Genomic DNA, 15,416 nt, shown 5'->3' with positions numbered 1-15,416 from the left:
AGTAAATGATGACAGAATTTGAATTTTTGGGTGAACTAGCCCATTAATAAATGCTGAAAAACTATATTGCTCATTGTTAGTTAATACATTTACTGTTTTACACAACCACTTTGTGCAAAGTGTTATCACATGGAGTCTTTAAAGCACTGGAAAAGGGAACACTATCTAAACGAATACATCTCACATTTTCACAAGTGCTTTCCTTCATTAGGTTAACACACGGTGAGCAGCACACGATCCATCACATTAACTCACAGAACTGCAAGCTACACAGAACTCCTACTGAGAGACGGCAGACAGCAAGCTTACACAAACTGACCTCATTAACAGCATCTTCAGCACGCCTCTATGCAGTTATCTGTCCATTCACGAGTTATAAAAGCACTTCCTCCCATTTAACCACATGGTCCCTACACATTCCTGCAAGTTTTCCATTACATATATATTATATATCAGATACAGGGTCAGATATTGACCAGCAGTTTAGGGTACCTTGGACTGTATTTACAAACTCATTGAAAAATAAATCTGCCCATGTAAAACTTATTACTTTGAAAAAATATAATTTTTAAAGAATATATACAGATGTGTACAGAATGCCTGCACATAGGAGGCACAATTATTTGTTACTGGTATTACAAATTCTGTAATAAATCTGTTATTCAGCCATGAATATTTTTGAAAAGGAAATAGAATTGTTACCTTTACATACTGATCGAGTTCAGGGTAAACTCTATATGCTGCACAGAAGGGGGACAGAGAGCATCTGTTGGGAAACGAAGAGGTCACAGCACAGGTGACTTCTGGGAAGGAGATGATCTTGTAGCCTAACTTCTCATACAGGCGCTGAAGTTCTTCATCAGGTTTCTCCTCATCTTCACTCAGTATACTGCCCACCACATACCGGCACTCATCTGCCTGGGTCTAACACACAGATAGATAGACAGACACACAGAAAGAGAGAGAAAGAATATGAAATAGGACATTTCTTCATATGAAAATGACATGTAATAACTATTCTTGATCCACATTAATTCAGTTGACTGGGTTGAATTGATCAGGTAAATTTCACGAGATTAATTAGCTCACGTGTTTTTAAATATCACACATAAAGCACACAAACATGTAAACGATCCATCAAGTATCAAACAAATGCAAGTGTAGGAGAACTGAAATATTCCCCGCAGAACAAAGTCTTCAAATACAAACTAACAGCACCGTTATCCCTCCATCGGTCTGACCTCTTGCACTGTCTCAATGATTCTAGATCTAGAAGTCTCTAGCAACATATAACAACTGAGATTAACATATCTTGTCTAAGACTGTTTAAACAGTTTCTCACACTGTGCAGTAGAGCTTGCGATCCACTAAAACATTAATGACAAAACAATTAAGGCATTTATTAAGTTGATATTACCTATCTAGCATGTGTTCTTCTGTTCGCCCAATACGGTGAAAGAACTGATAACATCCGTAATTCAGATAGATTGCTGTGTGTCAGTGCTGGTGAGCATTGATAAGATTATCTTTCTCTACAGGTTGACGGCATAGAACACCATACAGTTAAAAAGAACTGACACTGGGCTCATTTTATCTGGGTGATTCTTTCATTACGGGCACTGTTAAGAGCTTGACCACAAAGTATGCAAATAAGTGATATTTACCTTTATTTTCTTAACTTTCTTATATCATATTCATATTTCATGTGACTTCAATACGCTTATAATTATTATATAATTATTTGGTTGAAGAAATCATTTGTAAAAACAGATAACCTAGTTTTTAAACATTTTCAAAAATCATGATTTTTTTTCAAAAATAAAACACAATAAAATCACGATAACATAATAAATAACATGATTTTTTAATTGCTAAAAAATGGGCTTAACATTTTTTGCAAACAAATGTATGTATAAATATGACATACTAGTTTTAAATTATTATATATTACATAATTTAATCATTAAAATATTCAATCTCTTTTTACAGCACTGGATAAGCTATTAAAAAATAGTTGTTGATTATCCGGATAACATGCACAGTATTAAAAACTTTTGAATTGTTTGAAAAACTTTTGTTGTGTGTTGTTACCTAAACATCTGTTTGGTCAAAAAAGCTACTCAGGTAAATACTAAACAGAAAACAATGTGCAATAATTCTTTTCTTTTTTATGCAATCATGCATGACATTTGTAAACTGTACATAAATATATAGAATAATTACTAGTTTTGTTGGAAATGACACCAAAACTAAGGGATAATTTGTGTAAAAAAACATATAGGCCTATAAAAGACTAACAACTACAATTTGTTGATAGATTTAAAAATTTCAGTATTGATATGTAACAGGAACAACTGGAAAAAGCTATAAAAAACACCAAACAAATTAAATGTGCAAAATCTACAAAAATCATCACCCAGACACATAAAAGCGCCTGCAGTTTTGTTTTAAATGCTTAATATCCACTGAATTCCCTCCGTCAGCTTCTCTTTCTCTTTCTATCGTCATTTTGTCCATCCACTCAGCATGAAAAGCTTGTTCCTCCAGCCGGGAACTAATGATGGTATTCAAGTCTCTCTCCATCTCTCCCTTCCTACACAACTGTCAGTAAATAAAGCAGGAATCTCAGGCAGATAGCGCACCCAGGAGACAACAGGCAATTACTGGGAGCAAGAAGTTCTGCGCATTCACTTCCCTTCACTTGCTGTTTGTCTGTTTATGTCAAATAATTCACCCAACTGATGAAGACGAACAAGAAAACGCAGTCCCGATTCAAATAATAACCCCGAGCGCACTCAACCAAACCAACTAATTTTCACACTGCCAATCAAAGATTACCGCACACATTCGTTCCCCAGACTTCGCGAATCAAATTTACGATCAAGGTCGCCTACAGCTGCTCCGGATTCAACTTCACGGGGAGAGAACATCTAATGGGCACGTTCTCTCAGCGTAATTGGCTTGAGTTACTGCGCTGGCCACACAAGCTGAGAAGAACCAATTCAGCGTGTTACACATCTTCACGAAGTGCATTCAGGGTTCACCGCACCTCTAAAAACGGCACCGAGTCATACGTGCAGCTGCGTTCATAAACGGGTCTTTCTCGTCCATCTTGCGAATGCTTAGCAATTAGCATGCTCATAATTCGAACTGGATGTTGTAGGAAGCTGTCTTTAAATGCATTCTTTGCCCTTGGGATACTAAAGACGGCCACTAAAACATAGCACATTTCCTTCCTCTGCCCGGCTTCATCTCTGTATTCCCTCTGGAGACCCGCAAAAGGGAAAGGCAATTTTCAAAAGCAATTCGGTGCTTTGGCTTTGCAAGGGCCCTCGGTTTTTGACATATGAAGGCTGTGCAACAATAAAAAGGTGGTAATTCTTTATTAGCAGACATGTAACAAGGATTTACTCCTTTCATCTTCACAGTCCCACAGCCTATTCCCGACTTCCCTACGGGGCTATGACTATTGGGAATTCGCCCGTGGGTTCAGAGCGCGCACGCGTCACTCCTTTTAAAGGGATACTTCACCCAAAAATGAAAATTCTGTCATCATTTACTCACCTTCGAGTTGTTCCAAATATGTATACATTTCTTTGTTCTGATGAACACAGAGAAAGATATGTGGAAGAATGCTTATAACCAAACAGATCTCGACCCCCATTGACTCCCATAGTAGGAAAAATTTGTTTATCATTTTTTTTGTTCGTTGAACACAAAAGAAGACATTTGGAAGAATCTAGGACAGCAAACAGTTCTGGGGCACTTTTGACTGCCATTGTTTTTTTCCTACTATGGGAGTCAATGGGGGTTGAGATCCGTTTCGTCTTCATCAGAACAAAGAAATGTATACACATTTGGAACAACTCGAAGGTGAGTAAATGATGACGGAATTTTCATTTTTGGGTGAAGTATCCCTTTAAGCGACGGCGGGGAAATGGCAAGTTTTCTGCATACCAAAGGAGTCCCCAAAGTGTTCAGATCTGCATAATTGTGGAGAGACAGGGCAACTCAACCCGGGCACAAGAAGAGACTCATGAAAATTCAACAGGCACCTGCATGCCTACTTCACCCCGACTGCCACAAACCAGACGCAGAATCAACAAAAAATAGCAGAAATTAGCAGCACCAGATCATTTAGAGCTTGATAACTAATTTAGAGGCGAATCTTCAGACTGCCTTCCAAAATGAACACATTCAGCTGCATGGATGAGTGTTTAGGGCAAGCTGTTTTACTCCTATTCAGAAAAGATATTCAATAGAAAATTCTGAATGCAGTATTCCAGCATCTGCAAAACAACCTTAAATCAATATGCAATAACAAAAGTGTACGGCTGTACTTGTTTGATTTTAGTTCAAAAGAAAGTTCAAAAGAAACTTACTCCACTTATGAGAGAGAAACCTTTCAAGAGCGAGATATAAATATAATGGGTGCAGGAAAATAAGTTATGCGCAAAAATAGGAACCATAATGTAAATGTACATGTATTATCTAAAACCCCATCATGTAAGTATTACATGTGTTGAAAAGTGATGCACGATATTTAATTTATAAGCCAATATCGGCCGATAATATCCGTGTGCAGATAATATCGTGCATCCCTAGTGTTGAATGATGTATTATCCAAACTTTTAAATATTGAGTGAGAAATATTTTGTTTACAGTATTGTAAGATCTCAAAAGTCTAGCCACGTGATGCAGTAACCAGACGGTTTCCAGCCAACAAAGTCATTTGAAAGAAACAAACACTGTACTGGTTTGATTCATTCAAGTTCTACAGTATTAACTCGGCAGGTGAAACTGATTTCGTCTGATGGAGCACTTTTGAGAAACCTTCTCCTGAATTTATGCAATCATGCAGACATGTTTTTACAGTGCATGATTATTAAATAATTTAAGATTTAGTTAGTTTGACATAGAACTCAGCTTCTGTGTCCCATTTTATATTGAAGATAATATACAGACTATACAGTATAAAGCCATAGACATTGAGAGATGTCTCAAGTTTAGCCTTTAATACGCATTTCTTCATGCATTGTGGCAATTCCATCCAGTCCAGTGTTTGTTTAATCTGTTGAATCAGAAACTTAGGGCTGTCACGATTATTAAATAATCGTCTCATCGCGATTGTTTGACCTCATCGCGATGGTTTCAGATCATCGCAATTATTGCACATCTCTATAAAAGACACTAGGGGGTGTTGTAGTGCATCTGCATATTGCATATTTTATTGTATATATTGTAATTAAAGCATGGTAATACTTGTAAAATGTACCACCACAACACAATCACTTTAAAAAAACTAAAGCATATACCATAAAAATAACCTGCAGTACAATTTAATATTATTGCAGTGTGGAAACCAGTCTAACAAAATCTCATTAACATAGAAGTAAACTTATAATTGCAAGTGAGAAAAAAACAGACTAGAAGCTTTTCTATGACTGATAGCATTTTAATGGTGGCTTCAATTCACTCCTGATCAATTTACAAGTATTTGGCGGCTGTATTATTGACAGGTAAAAGCCTAAACCTTAAGTACGTTTTTCCTATGTATTTCCAAGAAAAAGAACATAGTCTTTATATTCAGAACAATATGGTCGTTTCAAAGCTGAATAAAAAATGTATGAGAATTAAAAGTCAAAGCTCTAAAACAGACAATTAATCGTCATAATCGCAATGATTTTTTAGACAATTAATCATCAGCCAAATTTCATAATCGTGACAGCCCTATCAGAAACAAACCTCAGGAATAACATAAAATTACCCAACAGCAAATGTGTTATTTCAACATAAATATGAACTTCTTTTTTTTTTGCAGTATCCAAGATCTGCAAACACTGCTTCTTTTTGTTTTGACCAGTTTGTGGTTTCAGTTTTCTGCCAATAAATGCAAGTAAAAACAATCTTTTTATTTACAATTTGGAAAAATGTAAAAATGTCGTCACTAGTTTACAGACTGAAACAAAAATGATCATTTCACGTAAACAGGTAAATATAAAGAGTAAATTTAGAAAAAACTAAAAATGATTTTAGAGTGGTTTCTTATTTTTTTCAGCAGCTGTATTTCTTCAGGACTGTAATGAGACACAGGTTTGAATAATGCTGTACATTGAGTGGGCTGAATTAACATTAGAGAGACCTCAGGTGGCCAGCTAGAGGAGTTGCAGGCATAGAAATGACATTTAGACGCAAAAATGACACAAAGCTAAAATTCAATAGTTGGTCTAAAAACAGTTCAGTCAGCCTTCTCTAAATGGAACTTTAGATTAGATTTTTTACAAAAAAGACTTCAACACAATAACGGTCCACATAGGGGAAAGATCATTCTGCGTCTAGACAGTACTACGCTATAAAAAGTGGTTGCATTCAACTGTTACGGTAAAGATGTATTTGACTTCTAACCATTAAAAATGACTATCACTGGTGTTATCTAATGTAGTCAGGTTAATTCATTCATGGCCAATCATATTTTACATAGATGTTTTCACATGCAGCACATTAACATTAACAAATAATTCTTACGGTGCACACAGCAAAACCAGGCTTCATGCAACACTATGAGAAAGACAACACTATTCAGGTCAACAGGCAACAACCGTACACACAAATATAAGACGAAGCTATAAGCTAGCCTGCATACATTAAGAAATAATAGCAGTGACACGCTTGTGGGTAAACCTAGAGCTAATGTTCTTCTCAAGAGTTTGTGTCAAAGCATGAAGAGACACCTTTAAACCAGCAGGGATTACACTGTATGTGGATATTATAGAAGTGGTTATAGCTTTGGGTTTATAGAACATAATTGTACTAGTTTAAATAAAAATAGCCACTTTATTTATGTTACTGATTGTACAAAGTCAAAAGTATTGCATTAAACTAATAAATTACTGTAATCGGTTACTATTACAGTACTATAATTATTGTGTCTCATCATAAGTTTAATATAAATATAATGTTTCCAACGGAAAGGCTGTGAAATAGCCAAACAGCACCTGAGGATGATCTACTTGTGGGTCACGACATGAATATGCATAACCCGACGGATCCTCAAGATGATTCACCACCCCGAGATGTTGAATAGCCTCTCATGCTGACTGAAATTGAAAGTGATGGCGTATCATTTCTGGAGAACCGTAGGTGCTGTGTCCGATAGGGGTCAATCTGGACAGAATTAATGGGGCAGAAAATAGAGTATGCAAAAAAGCTCAGTTTGGGAAGCCTGTGATAATATTTGAGCTTTCGTGGACAGGGTCAAGGGAGAAAAGCTTCAGTATTTGCCCTTGGCTTGTACCCAGAATAGCCCAAAAGTTCTTCTACTTAATGTATTATTTATTATTTAAATCGAGTTACTGTTTTTACGTCTCCTTTGCTTTCAATCCTAATTATAACAACACAAATGTTGTTTTGATAATATATAACAGGGTGTGAAAAATGAATTCAACTATATAAAAGAAACGAAAAGATTCAAAACAATTCTTAAAGGTGAGGTAACACGCGCAGTTTCTGCAAATCTCATATTAATCTTGAGTACCTATTCAGTAGTATTGAATACTTTGCATCTTCGAAGAGTATTTAGTTTGATCAAATGTATAAAAGAGAGATACAGCTGTATGATTATATCCGGAAAAAGATGAGCTGCTGGAGCCAGGCAGGGGGGACGGAACTACAACACGAGCACACAATACATCATCGCATTATTTCAATTCAATTCAATTCAATTTTATTTATATAGCGCTTTTCACAATGTGCATTGTTCCAAAGCAGCTTTACAGGAGCAAATAAGAAAAACACAGAAAGGTAAAACACAGCACAGTGCATGGTGTTTATAGACCAAGCAAGATCGTTATAATAAATAATATCTAATAAATAAATGAATAAATAAATAAATGAATAAATAAATAAATAAATAAATGCATTATCCCTTCGTGTTGTTAACATTATGCACCTACGCGCCAATTGCCAACAAAACACAGACATGACTAAGTTTGACTTACCGCGTGCGGTTCATGTCCGGCATCTTTTAGCCATGTTTCAAACGATCTCCAAATCCAGCGTTATATCAACCGTTTAACATTCATCACCGAAATGAAGTGAGCAAACAAACACAGCTAAACTTCTGTCAGCGAAGGAAACGGCGTGGGTGTGCGCTTTCTCTCACGCTACCGCGTGGGCGTGGTCTTTCGCTCGGTGGATTTCCGGGAGAATGGCCAATGAAAGGAATAGGATCCCTGTTACGAAACGGGGATCCAGGTTTATAAAAAATACTATGTTTATTAACAAGTTGACCATGTTAAGAATGAGAAGCCAGCACGTTTAACAGTGTAAAGAAGTCAGAGTGCATGAAATAGCATGATACCCGATCCTTAAAAATTCTCCTGATCTGTAAATACTGGTTTGGAAGTAAATTGTTCCTGTGGAAGATCAAGGTCATGGGTTCAACTTCCATTATGCATGCATGCATGGAATTAAGTTGACAGGTTATCATTTGAAAACAGTTAACATCCTTCTGAAACAAAAGAACGCTTCAGATATAAATTAGGCACGAAAAGCGATGTCCGCATTATGTGCACTTGAATCCAGCTTCATTAGCTGACTGGCACTGCTAAACTGAAACGCCTCGAACCATGGCAACTGTCCATCAGTCATGTGTTAGGTCTCACAACCAGGCTATAACTAATCATAACTCCCAGCTCGAGGCAACGTTCACGCCATCAGTCTAATTAAAAAGGCAAAGGACTGGCATTTTCAAAAGTCAAAGCCATTTTGCTACTGGCTGGGAAAAACACTCTTGTTTAATTAATTTCGACAATTTCGCAAGCTTCCTTTGTCATGTGTGGGGCACAGCCAGCAGGGTGAATAAAGGGGAAAAGACAAGAAGTTGGTAATCCTCAAGCTTAACTTGAGTGGGGCTTACCACAGTTTTATCCTGTAAATACCTTTAAAACTAGAACAGTGTATCTTTTAATGCTGTCTGAGATAAGATCTCGATCCCTAAACGTTTAACCTGCAATTTATATTTAACATATGTTTGCAGCATTTGTTTACTTGGTCATAATGTATCAATTTCGACTACAGAAATGTATTAATACAACAAAGATATATTAATGAAATGGATATAATAATGTTTCTAATAATAATAATGTTAGTTTTTAAAGTGATTGTTCACCCAAAAACTAATTCTGCCATCATTTACTCATTTTAAACCTGTTTGACCTTCCACAGAACACAAAAGAAGATATTTTGAAGAATGTTGTAAACTGGCCCCCATTTACTTGCATTGGTTTTGTGTCCATTTAATGGAAGTGAATGGGTGCCAGAGCTGTTCGGTTACCAACTCTCTCCAAAATTTCTTCTTATGTGTTCTGCTAAAGAAAGAAAGTCATACATGTTTGAAATGACAAGAGGGTGGGTAAATGATTACAGAATCTTCATTTTTGGGTAAACTATCACTTGGTGTGTTATAAGTTGCCCATGCATGTATTAGACACGTAAAATTGCAAATATTAAAGTGTCGGAACAAAAGATGCATTCTTTCTAAAAGCGAATGCTCACCCAGACCTGCCTGAAATGCCTGGTGTAACCACACCCCCACAAATCCACGTCAGTTCGTGGTATGATTTGACTAAGACCGCCCAAATGTATAAGCAAGTAAGGTGAGCGTACCTGTCAGCACAATTGCTCTGGAACCTGATGTTCCAAATATGGTAAGATACGTTACATTTCCCTCACACGCTTGCAGTATTCGACCAATCACTACGAACTGGTTAACTGGCCAATCATAGCACACCTCGCTTTTCAGAGCGATGAGCTCTTTGTAAATAATCTGTGTGTTTCAGAGAGGCGGGGCAAAGAGGAGATACAAACATGCACAGTATGTGGAAAATACAGCGTTTTTAAACCTTAAATCGTGTATACACATTGCATTACATCTAAAACAATCGATAATATTTGTTTTAGCCCTGTCATATGAACCCTTTAAGTGTTGATGCCTAGGCTGAATAAATCACCAAAAGAGATACCTCCTAGTCAGTTATAAATAAACTGTTTTATATAAACTGCTTTCATGTTAGCTCATCGCAAAACTCAATGTCAATAAGGTGATGAAACATAAAAACATTGAGAGTTATTATCCTGCATGAGTCACAAACCCTGACATGACTCAGTATTTCTGGAACTTCCTAGACACAAGCATCACGTTGTCACTGACCAACTTCATCCCTATAAATGGGTCGTTTTGTCATCCAAAGAAAAACCTAAAAATACATATTTTTACCTAAAAATACCTAAAAATACATACATATAGCTTCTGGAATCATTTTCCATGTCACATTAATATTGTAAATATCTCATTACTACTGCCAGCAAAGAGATGCTTAAAAAAGACGAGTTATTATATCAGTATAAAGTATTTATTTTTATTTCATGAAGATGCTGGGATAGTCTCCAGCCCTCTTCTCAGTTTCATTACAATAACAATCATTCTAATTTAAGTATAAATTCTTCCATTTTCTCTTCTGAGTTTGAACAATTTGGCACCTCTGGCAGCTGACCTTCTGAAACAGGCCAAACCACCCTTGCGCTGATCATACTAATAATAAGCACAGCGCATTATGCCAATTAAAACCGGACACGACCCTAGCGAGCCCTAACAGCCTATGATAGTCAGATCTGAAGCTAATTAGCTTTAGGCGAGATTCTAGTTGGACACTAAAGGTGAAGGTGCCAATCACAAAAACCCAACCCTGTCACAATCACTACACAAAGAAAAAACACAAATCCCTTCAGACGCCTGAGGCTTATTTTATGCAGACAAAGTTTTATAAAGCAGAATCACATGTATCTAGATGGAACACAACTGCATGAACAGCAACAGAAATAACCTTATTTTATATTAACCTCAACTATGAGTCTGCTATGTGAAATTTTCATCAGTTATTTGAGAATTAAATTCAGCCATCCTGTGAAAAATAGAAGGAAATTTCAGCTTATACTTATGCCATGTGGTACAAACATACAGTGTCTACAAAAAGGTTGAAGTAAGACAAATTTATGTTTTAAGAAAAAAATTAAGAAATAATTAAGATAAGGATTTAAAACAGAGTCTTTTATGTTGTTGTGCAAAGTGAAATATGCCTATATTTAACTGGACCTTGAATTATCAGTTTTATGGAGGTTTATTTTCACTGTACTGTGATCGCCATCTGGTGTCTAAGGATCTACAACTGCATCAATTTACAAAATGTCAACCCAGAACCAAGTTGTTCATTATTTAATATTATTTGTTATTATTTGCTTGCTTCTCACTGGGTGTTATTTATTAAAATTGCCTTCTAAAAAATCATTTAGTCTCAAGTTGTATGCAAAATCTGCGTTATTACCTTTGGTGACAAAAATATAGCTGTGCCAACATATACATGTTATATGTTTGTATATACATATAGAAAACAAAAAATATTTTTGAAATGAATGACTAAATAAGAGCCCTAAATAGACGGGAACACCTTCAATACTCTTTAAAAGATTCCTAGGGTGAGACTTTCAGAAGCTGGCTTGTAAAATGGCAAGAGAATGTGTTTTGTTAATTCTTGTCAATTTAGAATATGCTTAAATATAACAGTTTTTAGTTATTTTACATAATTCCCAGTTGTGTTATTCCATAGTTTTAGTGAGTTTACTATTAATCTAAAAGATGGAAAAATCTAAATGAATAAATGAAGCGTTCATTTGCAAAAACAGATAACTCTTTATAACAGATCAATTTTAAATGTTGAAAAATAATGTTTTTATTGGACCTTTCAAGTAATATCAATCAAACTGCAGTTGGGTTGTTTTGAATAAGTAATAATAATTATAAAAAATACAAAAAATATAATTATGCGTATTGCATTTCAAATTGAATATTGCTACCAATTTGCTTCCATAACGTAACACAATAAAAACATGATAACATAATAAAAAGCATGCTTTTTGAACATTCCTAAAAGCTTTTGCACTTTCCTAAACATTTTTCTAAAATAACTTTTCCTAAAAGTTCTTGAACATTCCTAAGAGTTCTCTGTTTTTGCCAATAAACTCTTCAAATAAATAAATGAAAATAATAAGTAAATAAATATACTATATATATTTTCTATTAAATGATGAACCCAAAATAAAAAAGTTATGAGTGTGAAGTATCTAATAGTAACTGCAATGTATATAAAAATATGCACCGTTTTACATGTTACTTTAGCGCAGAGCTGTCATCAGGGGTCCTCCCACTAATGTTCTATTTAATATAGCCTAGTAATTTCTATGGGGGGGATTAAAAAAAAAACCTGTGAATTATAGTGACTGACAACCCTTCTTTAAATAACACAACGTTTATATCACATAAAAATGCATTATCATACAACAATGCACTAAAAAGCATATCATTAAAAACATAGTAATACCGGTATCTTTTCATACTTTTCTGTTAATGTCACAAACAGACTGGTTGGACTTGAATGTGCATTGGTCATGATATTCTAAAATATTCCTATCCTAACCCATTTTGGCCACAGAAATAGGCACATGCCCTGTCTGTAGACACACCTCACCAGACAGACAGTCTAGAATTGGCTGCATTGCTAGTCTGACATACACGTTATACTGCTAATGTCTTTTTTAACCACATTTCCCAGTCTTGTCTGAAATTATATGGTTTTAATTGGCCCTGTGTTTGATGCTCCAGCATGTGACTTAAGACATGTTTCATATTTTCCCTTTTGCTGTTATGGGATGAATAGCATGTCAACCTAGTGTCTGTCCAACACAGAAGGTCTAAACTGGGCAAGCAACTCATACATAGGTAAAACGTACATTTGCTGTTAAATATTGTCTCATATACTGGTTTAATGTGCAAATGTCATCCATGAGTAATCTATTGGCAGGTTGACTTCTAAGTGAGTAGTGCATTATGAGAACTTTGTAGTCTGAGAATCTACAGCTTTGAGGCAGCAAAACTGCAGTAAAGTTGGTGTAATCGTAAGTTGTTGGCTGACCTAAAAGCTCCAAACAAAAAAGGGCTAAATACATTGAAGATTTGTTTTCTGGCAGACTGTACATTACTCCTTGCTTATTTAGGACAAGGTGATGTTGTTAAAATTTGAGAGCCGCTGTCATGAAACATACTTATTAACTATTACACAAGAAAAAACTGGATCACACATGTCTTATACTGCCAAATCCAGATCCTTTCTTAACGTTCACCCAAAAATAAAATTCTGCCACCATTTATTCACCCTCAGGTCAACTAAAACCTGTATGACTTTCTTGCTTCTGTGGAACACAAAACACAACTATTTTGTGTTTCACAGATGTAACTGTTAACCCGAAACTCAATTTGCTCTTTAAACAATAGAGATTTCACTATGTAAAGAAATTGCCTACGAATGTATCAGCAAATGTCCAAGTAACAAACTATGTAAGTGGGTCAGGGAGGGTACAAATGGGCAGGAAAACACACTTACTGCATAACTGCTGCGCTGACTGTACAGCCCAACGTTAGTACAATAATTGTAATAACATCCACTTAAGGAATCTAGCATGACCTGTTCTAATTCACATTTATGCATTTTTCAAAGCGCATTAAAGGGATAGTTCATTAAAAACTATCTACTATACACCAAGACATCATGGATGTGCCTGCTATAACTTCTTTGTCTTATGCTGAGCATGCCATTTTTTATTCATCCTCTTTTCAAGACATCAATGATTTAAGCCATTGAGGGTTAAAGAGACAGTTCACCCAAAAATAAACAAAACTGTGTATATCATTCCAAACCTGTATGACTTTCTTTCTTCTGCATTACACAAAGGAATATATCTTCAGATGGTTTTTTGTCTGAACAATGAAAGTCAATGGAGCCCAGTTTGTTACACTAACCAACATTCTTCAAAATATCTTTTTTGTGCTCTGCTGCGTGCAGAAGACAGAAAGTCCTACAGGTTCAGAATGACATTGGGATGAGTAAGTGATGAAAGTTTTTAAAAGCATGATTCTAATTGTACTTGTGTTGAAGACCAAAGCCTTGTCATAAATGTAGCAAGATTTCTAATGATGTACTGTATATCGCTAATTGCTCTGATCATAAAGTCCAGTCAGGTGCGTACAGCACACAGCAGTGAATTCATGAAGCGTAAGGCCCTATGATGTCCAAAAACGCAGCAAGATGCCCAGAATCACAGCGCTCGTCCATGATGCCCATTGCCCAAATTCTGCTGACGAAACGCAAATATGATGCCTAAAATGTCAGTAGGGGCTAGCAGCAAGTTAAAACACAGCCAATGTAGACGCTGACCCAAGCTGTCACGCAACAGTGCTTTCCATAAGAGAAGCACCTTTGACAGCAAGTGCTTTTTAATCTTCCATAATACTTTTACCAAAAAATCACATTCAAAAGACATACCTGATTGGGATCATCGTAAAACACACCGACAGACGCCAGTTTGGGTCCGATACTGCAGCTCTCCGTAAATGCAGCTCCGCTGGCCTTGTACGATCCTTTTCTGAACTTATACGCGATCGTGATCTTTTTCACTGGAGCTGATCCAGTCCGAACCACGACTTCGGAGAGCAGACCGGTGTAAAACACGAAGCCCACCAGAGTTAAGATGAGACAGATGACCAAAAACACAATCATACAAAAAATGACAAAGTCAGACATTCTGACCGACTGTCGTGTTTATGTTATCAAGCACAGAAAGGCTTTTTGTGTATGACTAATTCTCAGTTACTGGGATGACACACTAATGTCAACCATCCAGCGTCCCGAACAGGCCCGTTTTAATCTGCTGTTATATTTACAGTATATTTTCTTTACTGCGAGATCAGTTTACACCCGTCTTTGGTTTTCTATTGACACAGCTGAGCGTTTATTTATCCGCCTCAACACAGAAACACTGTACTCGTTGCTTCCGGGAAGTACCATGTGCCTGTGAGTCACGGGGGGGGTTGAAACAAACTAACCAATAGAGGCAGAGTGCATCCTGACATTTATTCGTTTTTCTTTGAATTGCCTACAGTAATAATGTAACATGTATCTAAAATCATCTAAAATGTATTTATTCATATATATTTTCTTCACTTTGTCGCAAATGGTCTGTCTTTCTGTCAAGAAATGGAACTCTCAACATTTCTGACATTCGTACTTTTTTTGCACATTAAGACATTTACACATAAAAAAACTATTTAAACTGACAATAATGTGTTCATCCTAAAATATGAATACAAAATAACATTTAAGAAACATGCAGACACCAATATCAGGGCAAAGTGTCATCTAGATGCTGCACATTTTAATCTGATTTAATTAAGTTCACTACGTCTATCTCGGGATAATAGTGATTGAATTAAGCACCAAGAAATTTTACGAGAGACCACAAAATGTCTC

General features: G+C 36.1%; 1 protein-coding gene across 1 annotated transcript in view; it reads right to left on the bottom strand.

Annotated features, from left to right (window-relative positions):
* tex264a (testis expressed 264, ER-phagy receptor a) overlaps positions 1–14,939 on the bottom strand; it is a 58,946-nt gene extending 44,007 nt beyond the window's left edge. The window contains 2 exon segments of the mRNA XM_057338707.1: positions 703–924; positions 14,433–14,939. Coding sequence (XP_057194690.1) covers positions 703–924; positions 14,433–14,690 — 480 coding nt within the window. The 5' untranslated portion in view covers positions 14,691–14,939.
* Between the last annotated feature and the right edge of the window lie 477 nt (positions 14,940–15,416).

The sequence above is a fragment of the Triplophysa rosa genome, linkage group LG7 (genome assembly GCF_024868665.1).
Source record: "Triplophysa rosa linkage group LG7, Trosa_1v2, whole genome shotgun sequence".
NCBI classification, from domain to species: domain Eukaryota; kingdom Metazoa; phylum Chordata; class Actinopteri; order Cypriniformes; family Nemacheilidae; genus Triplophysa; species Triplophysa rosa.
This window is presented reverse-complemented; position numbering and strand designations above follow the sequence as displayed.